Genomic DNA, 13,209 nt, shown 5'->3' on the forward strand with positions numbered 1-13,209 from the left:
AAAAAAAAAGAAAAAGGAAGATTGGCAACAGATGTTAACTCTGGTGCCTTTAAAAAAAAAAAAAGGTAAGTTGCTAAAACTTTCCTGTGAAATTGAATGTAATGAAGAAAACTGTAAAATTAAAAAAAAAAATCACAGAACTTTAGAAGGAATCTGCATTCAGATAATTTCACAAGAGTCATTAAGGTCTTGCTCTACTCTAAAGAAACGGAAGCTCTGGGACCTGCAGACCAGGTATGATGGGTGTGGCTTACGCAAGAGAGATGCTGTGGGTCTCCAATCAGGAGATGCACTAAGCCACCACAACAGCCTGCATGTTGTAAGACTGATAAACAAGACACACTTTCATGTTTTAACTGAAAATAAAAGTTCAACATGGAACTGAATGATTTTGGTACCTGTAATGCTCCATTTTTGCTGAAGGAAGAAACACACTGCATCAGTCGACTTAGCTCTTCAGAAACCGCTTCGACCACCTTGGACAGAACCCGAGGCACTAACTCTTTGGAAATAGTGAACACCTGATGGAAGGTTTCAAATAAGAAGAAATGATGCATTGTGGCAGCTTAAAGGATCAGAATTATGAATGGAAGAAAGATACAGACTCACACTGAAGATGTATTAACTGATTCATGACAAAAACAATACTCTTAAAAATATATTGGTAAATATAATTTTGAAAGATATTGTTGATGTTGACAAACTAAAAATAGTTTTAAAGACTTCTTGTTCCTCTTGTCCTTTTCACAAGAAGAAATATGATTTCTAAAGAGGAAATTACAGAAATAAAAATATATTGGCTCAATATTTTACCACGATTAAAAAAAAACATACTGGGTCAAACTCTCCTTAGATGGCAACAAACACTGTTTCATACTGGGTACATTATTCTACGTTGGGCAATAAGGTCTCCAGTTGTACTATTTGCTGAATTAAATATATTTCCTTTCATTTAACATAAAACATTATTTTTAAACTTTGAATTTTGGCATTTTCAAACTAAGTTACTATATTTAAAAACGTGGTGAAACATTTTACTATCCTGATGTATAAATTAAACTAAATCATGTTTTCTTTTTAGCTTTTCCTTTTTTCAGACTGAGTCACCAGTATTAAACCGTTGGGTCGACCCCAACATAATGTGTGTTCAAGAAAATGTTTGTAAATAATAAACATTATGAATGAAATTCTACTTTCAGTCATGGGATAAATTAAAATGGGACCTGAAAAGCTTAATCTCTTCAAATCAGCCCATGGCTGTTGATAAAGGACAGTGATCAAAGCTGCCTCTTAGGGATCACCATCATCACCGAGAGCTCCCAAGTGTTCCCCGTTCCTCCAATGGCCACCTGTCCATCTGCCACAGAAATGCTTCCCCTGGTGGAGGTTTTAATTCTATACCCTAATTTTATTGGATGCTAATATAACAAGAAAGCATTTTTATATCTTTGATAAAATCACAGTTGAAAATATATTACTCATTATAAAAAGATATATAAGACAAATTCCTGTCTGCGTTAAATCATATAAAAACCAATTTTTATAGAGGAAGTTACAGTGAGTAATGAAAACTCTAACATACTATACTGCTCTTTCTGATCTAGTTGCTCCAAACTGAAAGCCAAGTTCAGGAACGGGGTAGCAGACTCTTCGTTTCCTTCAGTCACTCTTGCTTTACCCTTAATTATCCATGTTTTTCCAGTTTACCTTGATAATCTCAGATACTTTTGGATGTAGAGAGTGGAGTGGTATAAACCTAAATGCACCTATATCAGATGCATACAGTTTAAAAGGCACTCAAGCAACAGTGGAAATTATCTAATGGTAAGATATTTGCGTGGCCCCATTTGATCTGGTCAGCCATCAGCGTATGAGCCACAGCCACTCTGAAAGTCCTGGCAAAGCAGTGAGTCACAGATTGTAAAATTACAGAACAGGCAGTCATAGTGGCGATAACGGTGGCATCTGTGGTCTCTTCTTTTGATGTTCCTTAGAAGAGCCCTCCTAAGAAGGATGTTAACTAAGGATGTGAGTATGAAGCTTAGGATGATGATGCTTCAAGTGAGGGCCAGTTTTAGTGTGAACCAGAAGCACCAACATCTCCATGTAACCAGGTCAGCCAGTGATAGGAAACCATGCCCCTGCTCCCTAACTTCAGCCTGCTCTTTGAGCCTACCTTTCTAACAAGCGTCTACTTTTCTGGAATCCCAGCCACTAAGTAAGACCACATTGCTACGTGAGTAAGACATCAATGCTTATTTGTATACTGGTTAAAAAGAGGTTAATGAATTTTCCCAGATAAAGGGATTTAACATTCCTTTTCAATTCAAGATAAGGGGAAACAGCCTTTCAATCTCTCTTCTCCTTACCTTTCAAATATTAAGGAATTTAGTTTTAATTATGAGAAAAAACATACACAATTTCAGAAAAAGACTCTCAGTTAAAACCACACATGTGCATGTGCCTGCATGAAAGTAGAGCTGTGTTTTATTTCTACCCAAGGTATATTCTGAAGGGAAAAAAGACCACCATAAAAACCATCACATTTTCCTCTTTTTCTTTTTTTCGAGTTACCCATATCTCTTAGGAACATCTAATGATAGCTTACCTCTGCGTGCACGGCAATTATGTTCACCAATGCTTCTTTTAAATAGTTTCTGACACCTGAAATCAAGAAGGGGGAGGAGAAAGGCATTTAATGGGAACATAGCTCCCGGTCCCCCGCTGCCCTCCCGGGCTCTGTACGACCGCCTTCACGTTTTCTGAGGAGAAAGACCCCGACTATTTCCTTTCGAGAACCAAATGGTGAAAGGACTATTTTCATATAGGTTTTAAAAAAGGATTAAATTAGTTAGGAGTTTTCTTGCATTCTTTTTCTGTTTCTGTCATTGTTTATACTTTCTGTAACTGCTGGTCTGTTTCAAAATTGAAATTTAAAAATGTACTTCAGTTTCTTCATATATATATTCTTCATGTACGTGTGTATATACACACACACACATTAACATACCAAAAAACAGAGGACAGAAGGAGGATATCTACCAAAACTTATAAAACATATGCAAAATATCTATTATAGCATCTTACTCCAAAGTTAACAGTCAAATTATTATGCTGGATGACTATTTTGATCTTAAGAAATCATTTCTGGGGGAAACTTCTGACAAAACTACTCAATCTGATTCTGTAAAGCAAGTTAAAGATTGGATAAAATGCAAGATTTCAGGATGGTACAGAATTAATGAACACTACTTCACTCAAAAGTAGGCACACAAGATTGAACAGTGCAGAGGTCAGAAGTCAGATCATCTTGGACCAGACCCCAGCTTCATCACCTAAAACTGTGACTTCTGATGAGAAGCCTGTGGGCCCAGCTTTCTCTCCTGTCAGTGAGTCTGAGAACAGCGGGCCTGAAGGAGATAACACACGCAAGTGGTCCTGGGGTTCTCAGTACTCAGTAAGAGCTTTCATTACCATGATTTTGCAAGAAACAAAATGCTGCTTTATTGTAACTCCAAAACAACTACTTTTCCTTGGAGTAGAATAATGTTTCAGAATGCCTTCTAGAATGAAGTGCATATACTGATAATTCCTTCTCTATAAAACAGAGCAAACTCGACTGTATTGTAAAGTCATGAATGTTAGCAGTAAGGATATCAAGGAGGATCTTTTCCCAAAATGTCATCCAAGCTACTGATTATTTAGGACAGTTGAGATAAAGGCCAAGAACAATAAGCAACTTTTTAAATTGGCATTTGCAGATATTAAATATATAACTAACTTCGGATTCTGTCATATACTATGTGGTATACACGGCTGCACTCTTTTTCTTTTGAGAAGCCAATTTCATATGTATTTCTTTGGGATAAGAAGGTTCAAGTGTTACTACTTATATTTTGCTGAAGGCGTAACTGAGAAAGCTGACTGAAGATAATTAAATATAGTCCAGAAATTAGTTGATTCTTTCTGTGAGAAAGGATAATTGCAAGGTAAGCAGTCTTATCTGGGAGGTAGGAGAGAATGCAAGGTGATGTTGTTAAGTGGAAGTGACACAAACAGGCCTGCGCTCAAGAGCAGAGAAGCCTTCTTTCCGTGAGAGGAAAGCCACCCCAGGCAGGTTCCCTCGGATGGTCACCTGCTGTGTCAGGGCGCAAGGGGAACCTGGCTGTGCCATCTGTCCCTGACGACCCAGACCAGCAGGGCCGGCACGCCTCGGCCCGCCCTCTCCCTGAGGCAGGGGCAGGGGCAGGGGCAGGGGAGGGCGCTCTGGCCAAGAGCCCGTCATCACTGCGCTCAGCTCCAGCTCTCCACACCGCCACCCCAGGGAGACTTGGCACACGCACACGCACCCAGAAGACGGCTACAGTGAATACAAACATAAGCACGATATTAGGCCAACAAGGATTTAAGGAACATGAGAGTAAGAAATGCAACGGTCTCTGCTCTCTGTGAAAACCAGGGTCCTGTCAGTGCTACTGTGTGAACAAGTATCAGAAGTTCGGGTTCTAGCAATGATGACTGGAAATGTGAGGGCAGTTTTTACTTCTAAAATTCTTCAATGTAAAAGACAAGAGTGGGCCAGAGTGCTGACTAAAAAGCAGAAAATTAAACTTAGAATGAAGCAAGTCAAGGTCACATGCTCAGTGACAGTATGCTGTAAACTCAACTCCCACTCTGACCCTGAGAGGAAAACATTTCCTGGCAAACCCACCGGACTAAGCATTACTAATAAAACACCCTGCAGAAGAGATGCGCCTAAATTACTCAGTACCATTCTAAAGACAAGGCTGTGAACACTAAGAAGAAAAGCACAGCGTACTTTCAACCATAAGAACCATATTCCTGTTGACAGAAAATCTGAAAAAGAAAAATCAAGCTTCCTGTTTTAGGCTGACCACAGGTTTCACAAGGATAACATATTGGGAGGAGCACAGAGCCTTCACCTTGGACAAGTAGAACAATTTTGCATTTCTTGGAGACTTTATTTTTATGAATAGAAAAAGATGAAATAATTGGTCCCCCTGCCCCACAAAAAGCCAACAACAAACAACCACTTCAAGGGGTGAGTGGCACTGTTGGGAAAAGACAGGGAACAAGTGTGTGGTGCTGGGGATGAGAAGAAACAGAGCCCCTGGCCACGCTCGCGTCCGGCCAGTAGGCCTCCGAGGGGAGCATTAAGGTAAACACAGCTGAAGAGAGCAGCTGCGTGAGGCGGGGCTCCAAAGCGGTGGGCATGCTGGTGCCATACCAGAACAATCCAAACTTCAATTTAATTGACCGCCTCTCTCCAAAAAGCTACCCGTTGTGTTAAACACAGAGATAAGTATCTTTTATTGCCTGCTCGGCTGAAATTGTCGGTTCTAAGGGACCAGCTGAAGTTCTCGTTCACTCATCTAACATAAATTTGTTGAGATTCTACTCCATGGAGCCACTGCTAGGCGCACATTAAAGGGAGAGAGGCGTTAGGTCGTTCAAGTAGAATAGGTACATACCCCAACATGTGTAAGACCCCAGGGTGCTTACTTATTACGTTTTCCCTAATTTACTGGGGTTCACGTATGTGTGCAAGTTGTACGTAGCAAAAATGTGCTAGATGGCTATATGAAAGGGTTTTATATTACAATAAAATCTTTGTATTCCAATTTAAACTAATTTGTGAAAAGTTTCCTTGCAATCTCTATTTCATGAAGTTCTTCAAAGATTAAAGACCAGTATTAGGGGAGGGGCGGAGAAAGTCAGGGCACTGGGCCTGGAGACCAGACAGCGTTGGCATCTAGGGACTGAGGTCTGAAGGTTCATAAACATGAAACAGATAAGATCTCTGTGGTCTTCCTAGTTAAGAATTTCAATTCCTTTCTCTCTTCACGCCACTCTAAAGCTGGTTATCAGCCTAAGGAGACACAAAGCCAACGTCACACCCACTCACCAGCCCTCCACTTCCAGCCCGCACCCGGGACTCTCTCAGGGGCCCACACCGAGACTTTCAGATGTTTCTAAAAAACTAAACGCAGATTAACCCCTCGGGTTTAACTGCCTGTTAAGTTTTCTGTTTCAAAGCATTGCTCCAAATCCACCTGTAGGGGGATGTCCGCTCCTTCAAAGCTCTGTCCCACCAAAACGTGCCCAGGGCAGCGGCAGTGCCAGAGGCTGCCCCACCCGCCCCAGGTGGCACTCACGTCAAATGACCATCAAAACACAGCTGGCAGCAGGGAGCAATCTTCTTTTTGGTGGCTAGAGTGGCCACTTTGCTCTTGTCTGACAGGGAAAACGGAATTACTTGAAAATCATGCCAAAAGGATGGAAATTCACAAACTCAAGAGTTGAAAGAGAACAGATCTGGGTTTTGGGAAATGTAAACTTGGGTCTTCCCTGTGATTTCACTGACGGCTGAGCTAAACTTGGAAGTCTTTTCCTTTAATGGAAGGGTTACATTTGGAAAGCAAGAAAGATGTCGCTGAGATTCAGGAGCTGTCAGAGAAAACCTGTATACACACTTGTTATCAAAGTGGCTGAGGTCTTGAAGAGGATGGCAGAATGAAGTGAAGAATGACCTTAAAGGGACCACAGTCATGGTGCCTGGGGGTGGGACTAGGATTTGGTTTTTGGTTATGGTACTATTTTAAAAAGGTCCATGGCTGCGACAAAGGGACAATTTTGTAGTTAAGTTTTGTGGTATATGTTCATTCTCTTCCCACTACATTTTATTCTAATTTTAATATTATTAACGGTTGATGATGACTTCTAAGTTCACTGAAGTGACAGAAAACATTCAGTGTAAAGTCAGAAGACTTTGGATTCAAGTTGTGGCTTACTCATGCACTAATGATGGAGCTCAGACAAAAATCAGTTCATCTTTTAGATAACTGCTTACGTTGCAAAATGTAGAGATTACAATACCTGTTTTGTTAACAAAGCTGTTATGAAATGTAATACATGTTTATTCCCTCATTCTTCAGATATCTGTGGAGTATCTGTTATATCCTAGCCACTGACAGGTGGTGGTGAGCAAAATAGACATGACCCCAGGCCAGCCCCATGGCCTAGTGGTTAAGTTTGGCATGCTCTGCTTCAGCAGCCTGGATTTGGTTCCCAGGCACAGACCTACATCACGTTTCAGTGGCCATGCTGTGGCGGCAGCTCACATACAAAATAAAAGAGGAAGACTGGCAACAGATGTTAGCTCAAGGCAAATATTCTTCAGCAAACAAAAACAAAAACAAAATAGCTGTGATCCCACCCTAAGAGAGCTTATCATTTAGCGATAAGGAGCATTTTGCCAATTCTAAAGCAGTACACATATTTCAGATGCTATGTTTTTTTAAATAAAAAAAGACATAAATAGTTGGGCAAAAGGCATGATGACCAGAACAACACACTAACTTCTCTTTCTGAAATACATGACGTAGAAGTCTGGATGATTACCTGTCATGACTGTCACCCAGCTGCAGCACACCGATGGTGGGTGACGTTCATCTGAATGGCACCAGGAGTCTTGGAACAGCTGAACGTGCACTCTAAGAACCTGACAGCAGCAGACAGCCCAGATGCAGTATCAAATGTTACTGGGATGTGCTATTACTGGAGAGATTTGCCTTTGATGATACTCTTATTTTGCTAATTTACACAAAAGTCTCTGGAAGTTGGAATTTTAGTGGAACTCTTTTGTTATACTTTGCACTTGTTTTGAAAAGAACGGCTGAACATCACACACTAGAGAAGGCTAGGGAAGAGCTGCCTCCTAAGGTGACATCTGAGCAATCGCCTGAATGAGTTAGAACTCTACATGTGGACAAAGGCAGATGCTGACCTCAAATACACACGTGACTTACTACTAATCAGTCACCCCAGGGCAAGTTTCTGAATGGCTCTGACTTGCAGCTTTCTCCTTTATAAAAGAGGAAATACCATTTATTAAACAAAGAGGCTAACGGTACATCTGCCAGACAGCAGCCGTCAGCAGAAGGGAGACAGGGCTCTCCCTGCACCTCCAAGGGCCTGCTTTAGACAGCCCTCTCCTGTCCTCTCTGCGCCGGGTCCCTCTCCTCCCACTGCTGCAGCTTTCAACTTGTCTGTGTGACTCCTTGATTAACATCTATCCCCCCTGCTAGTTGCAAGCTCCACAAGCATGGGACGGCTCCTCACTGACTTTTGTATCTGCAGTACCTACCACAGTGGCTGGCCTGTAGCAGATGTTCAAAAATATTTATGAATGAAAAAAATGAAAGACAGCAAAGACCATGTACATCTTGCTCACTACTAAGTTCCTAGGACTTAACTCTCTTAAATAAATTGTTAAGTGAATGAATGAGTGAATAAATGCATCAGAGAAAAGTTTTAACATATGTAGGATTCTATGTTATATAATTCTGCATTTGAGCCATCCACTAAAAATGTAAGTGCCTTAGTGTATGTGTGAAGGAGGTACTCTTTGCTACAGCATGCATCTCTCATTTCTCATAGGATTTAAGAAAACAATCCTTTTGAAATAATTTTTCAGGATTCATTTGAAAAATACAATTCCAATAAAGTATAGCAAAATAGAATATTGCTGATGCTAAATATATTTGTTTTCCAAACGTGCTTTATTTTTCTAGCTATATACTTAATTAAGCAAATAGCTTATTTGCAATAATAAACTATCAAATATTTCCTGAATGGTCACTACGTGATAGATTCTTAGGAAGATGCTCAGATACATTAGAACATAGTGAATACTCAGTAGGTATGTTAGGAAACCTGGGTTTTAGTTTCAGCTCTAACAGTAGTGGGCCATAAATGCCAAATTTATGGTACTACTAGGGAAGGAGCTGTCCATGTGGACAGTGTGTGCAGGAAAAATAAGGCAAACTGACTTGCTTCTTGGAGTGACAAATGCTACATTATTATGATGTAGCAATAAGTACTGTTTTTAAAAAGGTTGCCCATAGATAAACCCCCACAACTTTCCATGTTATTTAGGCAAAAGAATGAGAACAGCTTCTAAGTATTTACAATATACGTCTCCTCTACTCTCTGAATATGAAATTAAAATGTGTCATAATATTTAACCAAAAAAGTGTCCCCACCCACACAGAATCAATCTAGACTATCACTTAGCAATTAATCTAGTAGCCAGGGTGGAAATTCCCCATGGAGAAAACAAAGCTCATCTCTGCTCTGAGCAAGAACCTGTAGGCCTCCCCTCGCAGGGCGGGCTTCCTGTAAGCCAGCCTGGACCACATAACATCTCTAACAGTGAAGGTCTTGTGTTTCATACATCAAAGTGGAAAAGAAGTCTTTTCTTGCTATATTTGTCAGTTTCTTAATAATCAAATGGGAAGGACACTCGACGCTGGAATAGGCACACATTACGAAAATTTACAGAGTGACTATGGCTGTTACACGCCAGGCTCCACTGCAGGTGCTAGGGACACAGTCATGACCACAAAAAGAGCAGAAATGAAAACAAGCTCCTATCCTCACAGGGCTTACATTCTAGTGGGGACACACCCAGAGTTAAGGAAACATGACCACCTTGCACAAGGGACAGAGCTCACATCTCTAAATTAGCAAAAGAAAGCAACTGCATGAGATAAAATTGTTCAGCAACTGAAAAAACCCCGTATTTGCAAACAGAGAGCCCCTGTCTGACGAGACTCTCAGTACCATTTGTGAAAAGGATGTTAGTGTTCCCATTGTGCCAATCTCGTGAAATAAAGCCTAGTAAAAACCCATAACAGATAATGTACAGGTGTGTAAGCAATGACCTGGATTTAAATCTTAGCTGGAAAATCAGTTAATTCATTGGAGCTTCAGGTTTTCTTCGAAGTATGGGAAAATGCTTTATAAATTAAAAAGTGTTATACAGGTAGATTTGATTTTTCTAATTAAAAATTTGGACAAATTGCTAGTTAGACTTCTCTAGAGAATGTCTACATTAAAGAACAGAATACAGTCACGTGCTGCATAATGACCTTTCAGTCAAGGATGGACTGCACACACAACAGTGGTCCCATTAGATGAGTACCATATACCCTAGGTGTGTAGTAGGCTGTTCCATGCAGGTTTGTGTAAGTGCACTCTACGATGTTCGCACAATGGCGAAATCGCCTCGTAACACATTTCTCAAACGCATCTCTGTTGTTAAGCAACACTTGACTATATTGAATATATGGGATTGATCAAGCCTTTGCTCTGGACTAAACTTTTATTTTGAAAAAAATTAAATGCTCATTGAAAAGAATTAAAACAACACAGAAGTTTTCATAATAAGAAATATAGGTCCAGTAAACTTCTCCTTCATTCTAGGGAGACCTAGCTTGGTGTGTATTCTTCCAGATCTTTTCCTATGAATATAAACTTTTTTCCTAAAAAGTGAGATTATACTACATGTTCTCTTCTTGAAACTTGCTTACATCATTCCATAATATATCACAAACATGCTATTGCATACATATCTACCTGATAATTTTCAATGGCTGTCTGGTATTATGCAGTATGGTTGTACCATAATATATTTATTCTATTTTTTCTAACTTGTTCATTTTTATTATTCATATTATTCTATTTATTCATAATTTATTCTCCTACTATTAGACAGTTACGTTGCCTTTCAATATATACTGCTATACATAATCCTGCAATTGACATCAATCCATATAATCTCATAGAATAATTTTATGTAAGACATCTTCCTAGAAGTGGAATTGCTGAGTCAAAGGTTTTTAGTTTTGATCACTTCTGCCAAGCTGCCATTCAAAAGGCCAAACAAAATAATACCCCTGCTTCTTCATGCCTTTTTATTTTCTTAACTTAGATTCTCTAATTACTATAATAATCATAGTATATGTTCCTCCTCAACTATGATAATGACAAAACTTTCCACTAAAACACTAAAATAAAATTTTAAGCAAAATACAAAGGTCAAAGGAAATTCACTAAAAGTTACACAAGACTTAGACTTCATCTGACTGTCTAAAGACTGTCTGAAAGAGAGCTGGAGAGAAAGAACACGTGCAATCGCGGACAACAACTGCAGTGCTGTGTGAGTCCACACCAAGAAGGCAGGTTTCCATGCAGCCTTTCCTGCCGTAACTGGACACACTCCTTCCTACACGGCCTGTCAAGGTGCGCCGCCTGATGCTGTTCTGAAACACGACACTCCCCAGTCAGCACCACAAGAAATCAGACTCTGGAAACTCTGGAGATCCTGCCTACCTTACAAACCACATTTCCTGTTTTTAACCCCTGTGCCCTAAATCAGTTATCAGTCCTAGTCTACAGATAAAAATAGATTGAAAAATACTATAAATATCCCACAATGGACTTTTTTTTTTGGTCAAACTGAAACACTACATGAATGAACTTTGGGGTATTTTTCTTCAAGTATATTACTATTCAATTACAGTCTGAAGATACATTATTGAAGTTACTGCCTATGTAAAAGAGGTAACCAGAAACTGTATCAACATTATCACACAGAGAGAAAGACCTAGATACTCTGCAACAAAATCAGCTTTTGTTGAAACAGAAAAAGGGTTTAAGTCCCAGGTCTTCATGTTTTAGTTCTCTCATTCCTAAACTGATGAATATCTTTTGCCACATATGGGATTTTTAAAAGAATCCTTGAGGAAAGGATACTCTTCACATGTAGTATATCCCTGAATAAATAGCCTCTTCAGTTTCCTATTTTCTTTCTCAGGATCTTTTTTTTTTTTTTGGCTTTAATTAATATGATTTTCTAGCTTTTAAATATGAATAGGAAAACTTTTTTCTATGAAAATAGAAAATACCACCAGCAGTGAAAATAACAGTAAAATTATTTCATGGCTTATTTTTTCTATTTGTAAGAAAGAACTTATATTGATAAGAGTTTAGCATTCATAAACTTCACAAATAGCTTTCAACACTCAAATATGGACAAGCAAATCATGACTTCTCCCATTTCAAAGTTAAAGTCTGATGAGTAAAACAGACTATGAATTATATTAACATGAAATATAGAACACTTCATACATTTAGCATGGAATACACTGATCAGTTTCATCATTTGAAATTTGATACACTGAATTTCAGACTTAAAAGTATACATTTAATAAATTTAACACTAACTGATAAATCAAACTAATTTGCTTCAATTTAGTGTTCTGGCAGAAAAAATTTTTTTCCATTAGAAGGCAACTTCAATTAGAAAAGTGAAAGTGACAAGAAAATAGGATTCATTCTATATATGTAAATGAATGTATTTGTTTCATACTACGAGGTATTACATTTGTTTGTAATATTTCATAAACAGGTCCGTAGTAACTGTTCAATTTTAAAAATCTCAAGGAGGTTTTTTTTCCCCCAAGAATGACTTCAACTAAATCTAAACTAACAAATGCTATGAGAGAAGCCAGGCTGAAAACATGGCTCTGGAGACCAACTGCTTGGGTTAGAATCCTGGCTCCAGTCTGGGCTGCGTGGCCTCTGATTACAGGAGTGGACGCCTGGCAGGCCCACCGTGGAAGGTGTGAAAACGCCGGGGGCACCACCCGTGTTGCAGAGCAGCCTCTGCGTCATCACTGCGGAACACAGGAAAGAAGCAAGAAGGTGTAGTCCCTATTCTCAACATACGGTTCCATATGCAATTTGAGAAAGTTCCAGCCATTAAAATAAAGACAAGACGTTGAAATTAAAAACAATTGAGTTATAATAAAATTCAAGGCAGAAAAAAATATGAAAAGTCAGTAACTAACTTGGAATTTAAAGTCTTATTTACATAATAAGAAATCTTTTAAATCTTTTAATAAGCATCTTTTAGAAGCCTAATTTTAGAACCCAGAAGCACTAGCTCTGTGCCTTTTGGAAATGATGAAATCGAAGTAAGCAGCAGCAGGGCACGGCAGGAGGGCTCAGGTCATGGCAGCCAGACCTCACGTGGGCAAGTCGTTTGCGTCCATAGCCTAAACTTCAGTATCTGTAATAGCAGCTTCTAAAGTTTACTGCAAGAACCACCAACCACAAAGGCACAGGAGTGCAATGGCAGCAAGGAGAGGGAGCAGGAGGCAGTGACAAGGCCTCATTCCACTGGGAGGATTTTGTTCCTCTGACCCTTTGTAGTAAAATCTCCATTCCAATATCTGAACTCTGTTCTTTTCTTCTCCTGAAAATTCTATTAACAATTACTCAGCTGCTCTTCCATCTTCAACATCAATGTTTGCTTTTATCATTACCCTAAATTTGTTGCTT

The 13,209-nt window shown here is 39.3% G+C and overlaps 1 protein-coding gene across 39 annotated transcripts in view; it reads right to left on the minus strand.

Moving 5' to 3' along the window:
- Positions 1-13,209, minus strand: part of EXOC2 (exocyst complex component 2) — a 206,597-nt gene that overhangs the window by 12,169 nt on the left and 181,219 nt on the right. For all 39 annotated transcript variants that reach the window (XM_070244020.1, XM_070244032.1, XM_070244019.1 and 36 more), the window contains 2 exons: positions 2,609-2,664; positions 399-521 (listed from right to left, as the gene is read on the minus strand). In XM_070244020.1, the coding sequence (XP_070100121.1) occupies positions 399-521; positions 2,609-2,664 (179 nt within the window). The remainder of the gene's footprint in view (positions 1-398; positions 522-2,608; positions 2,665-13,209) is intronic.

Source organism: Equus caballus, chromosome 20, assembly GCF_041296265.1.
Source record: "Equus caballus isolate H_3958 breed thoroughbred chromosome 20, TB-T2T, whole genome shotgun sequence".
Classification (NCBI taxonomy): Eukaryota; Metazoa; Chordata; class Mammalia; order Perissodactyla; family Equidae; genus Equus; species Equus caballus.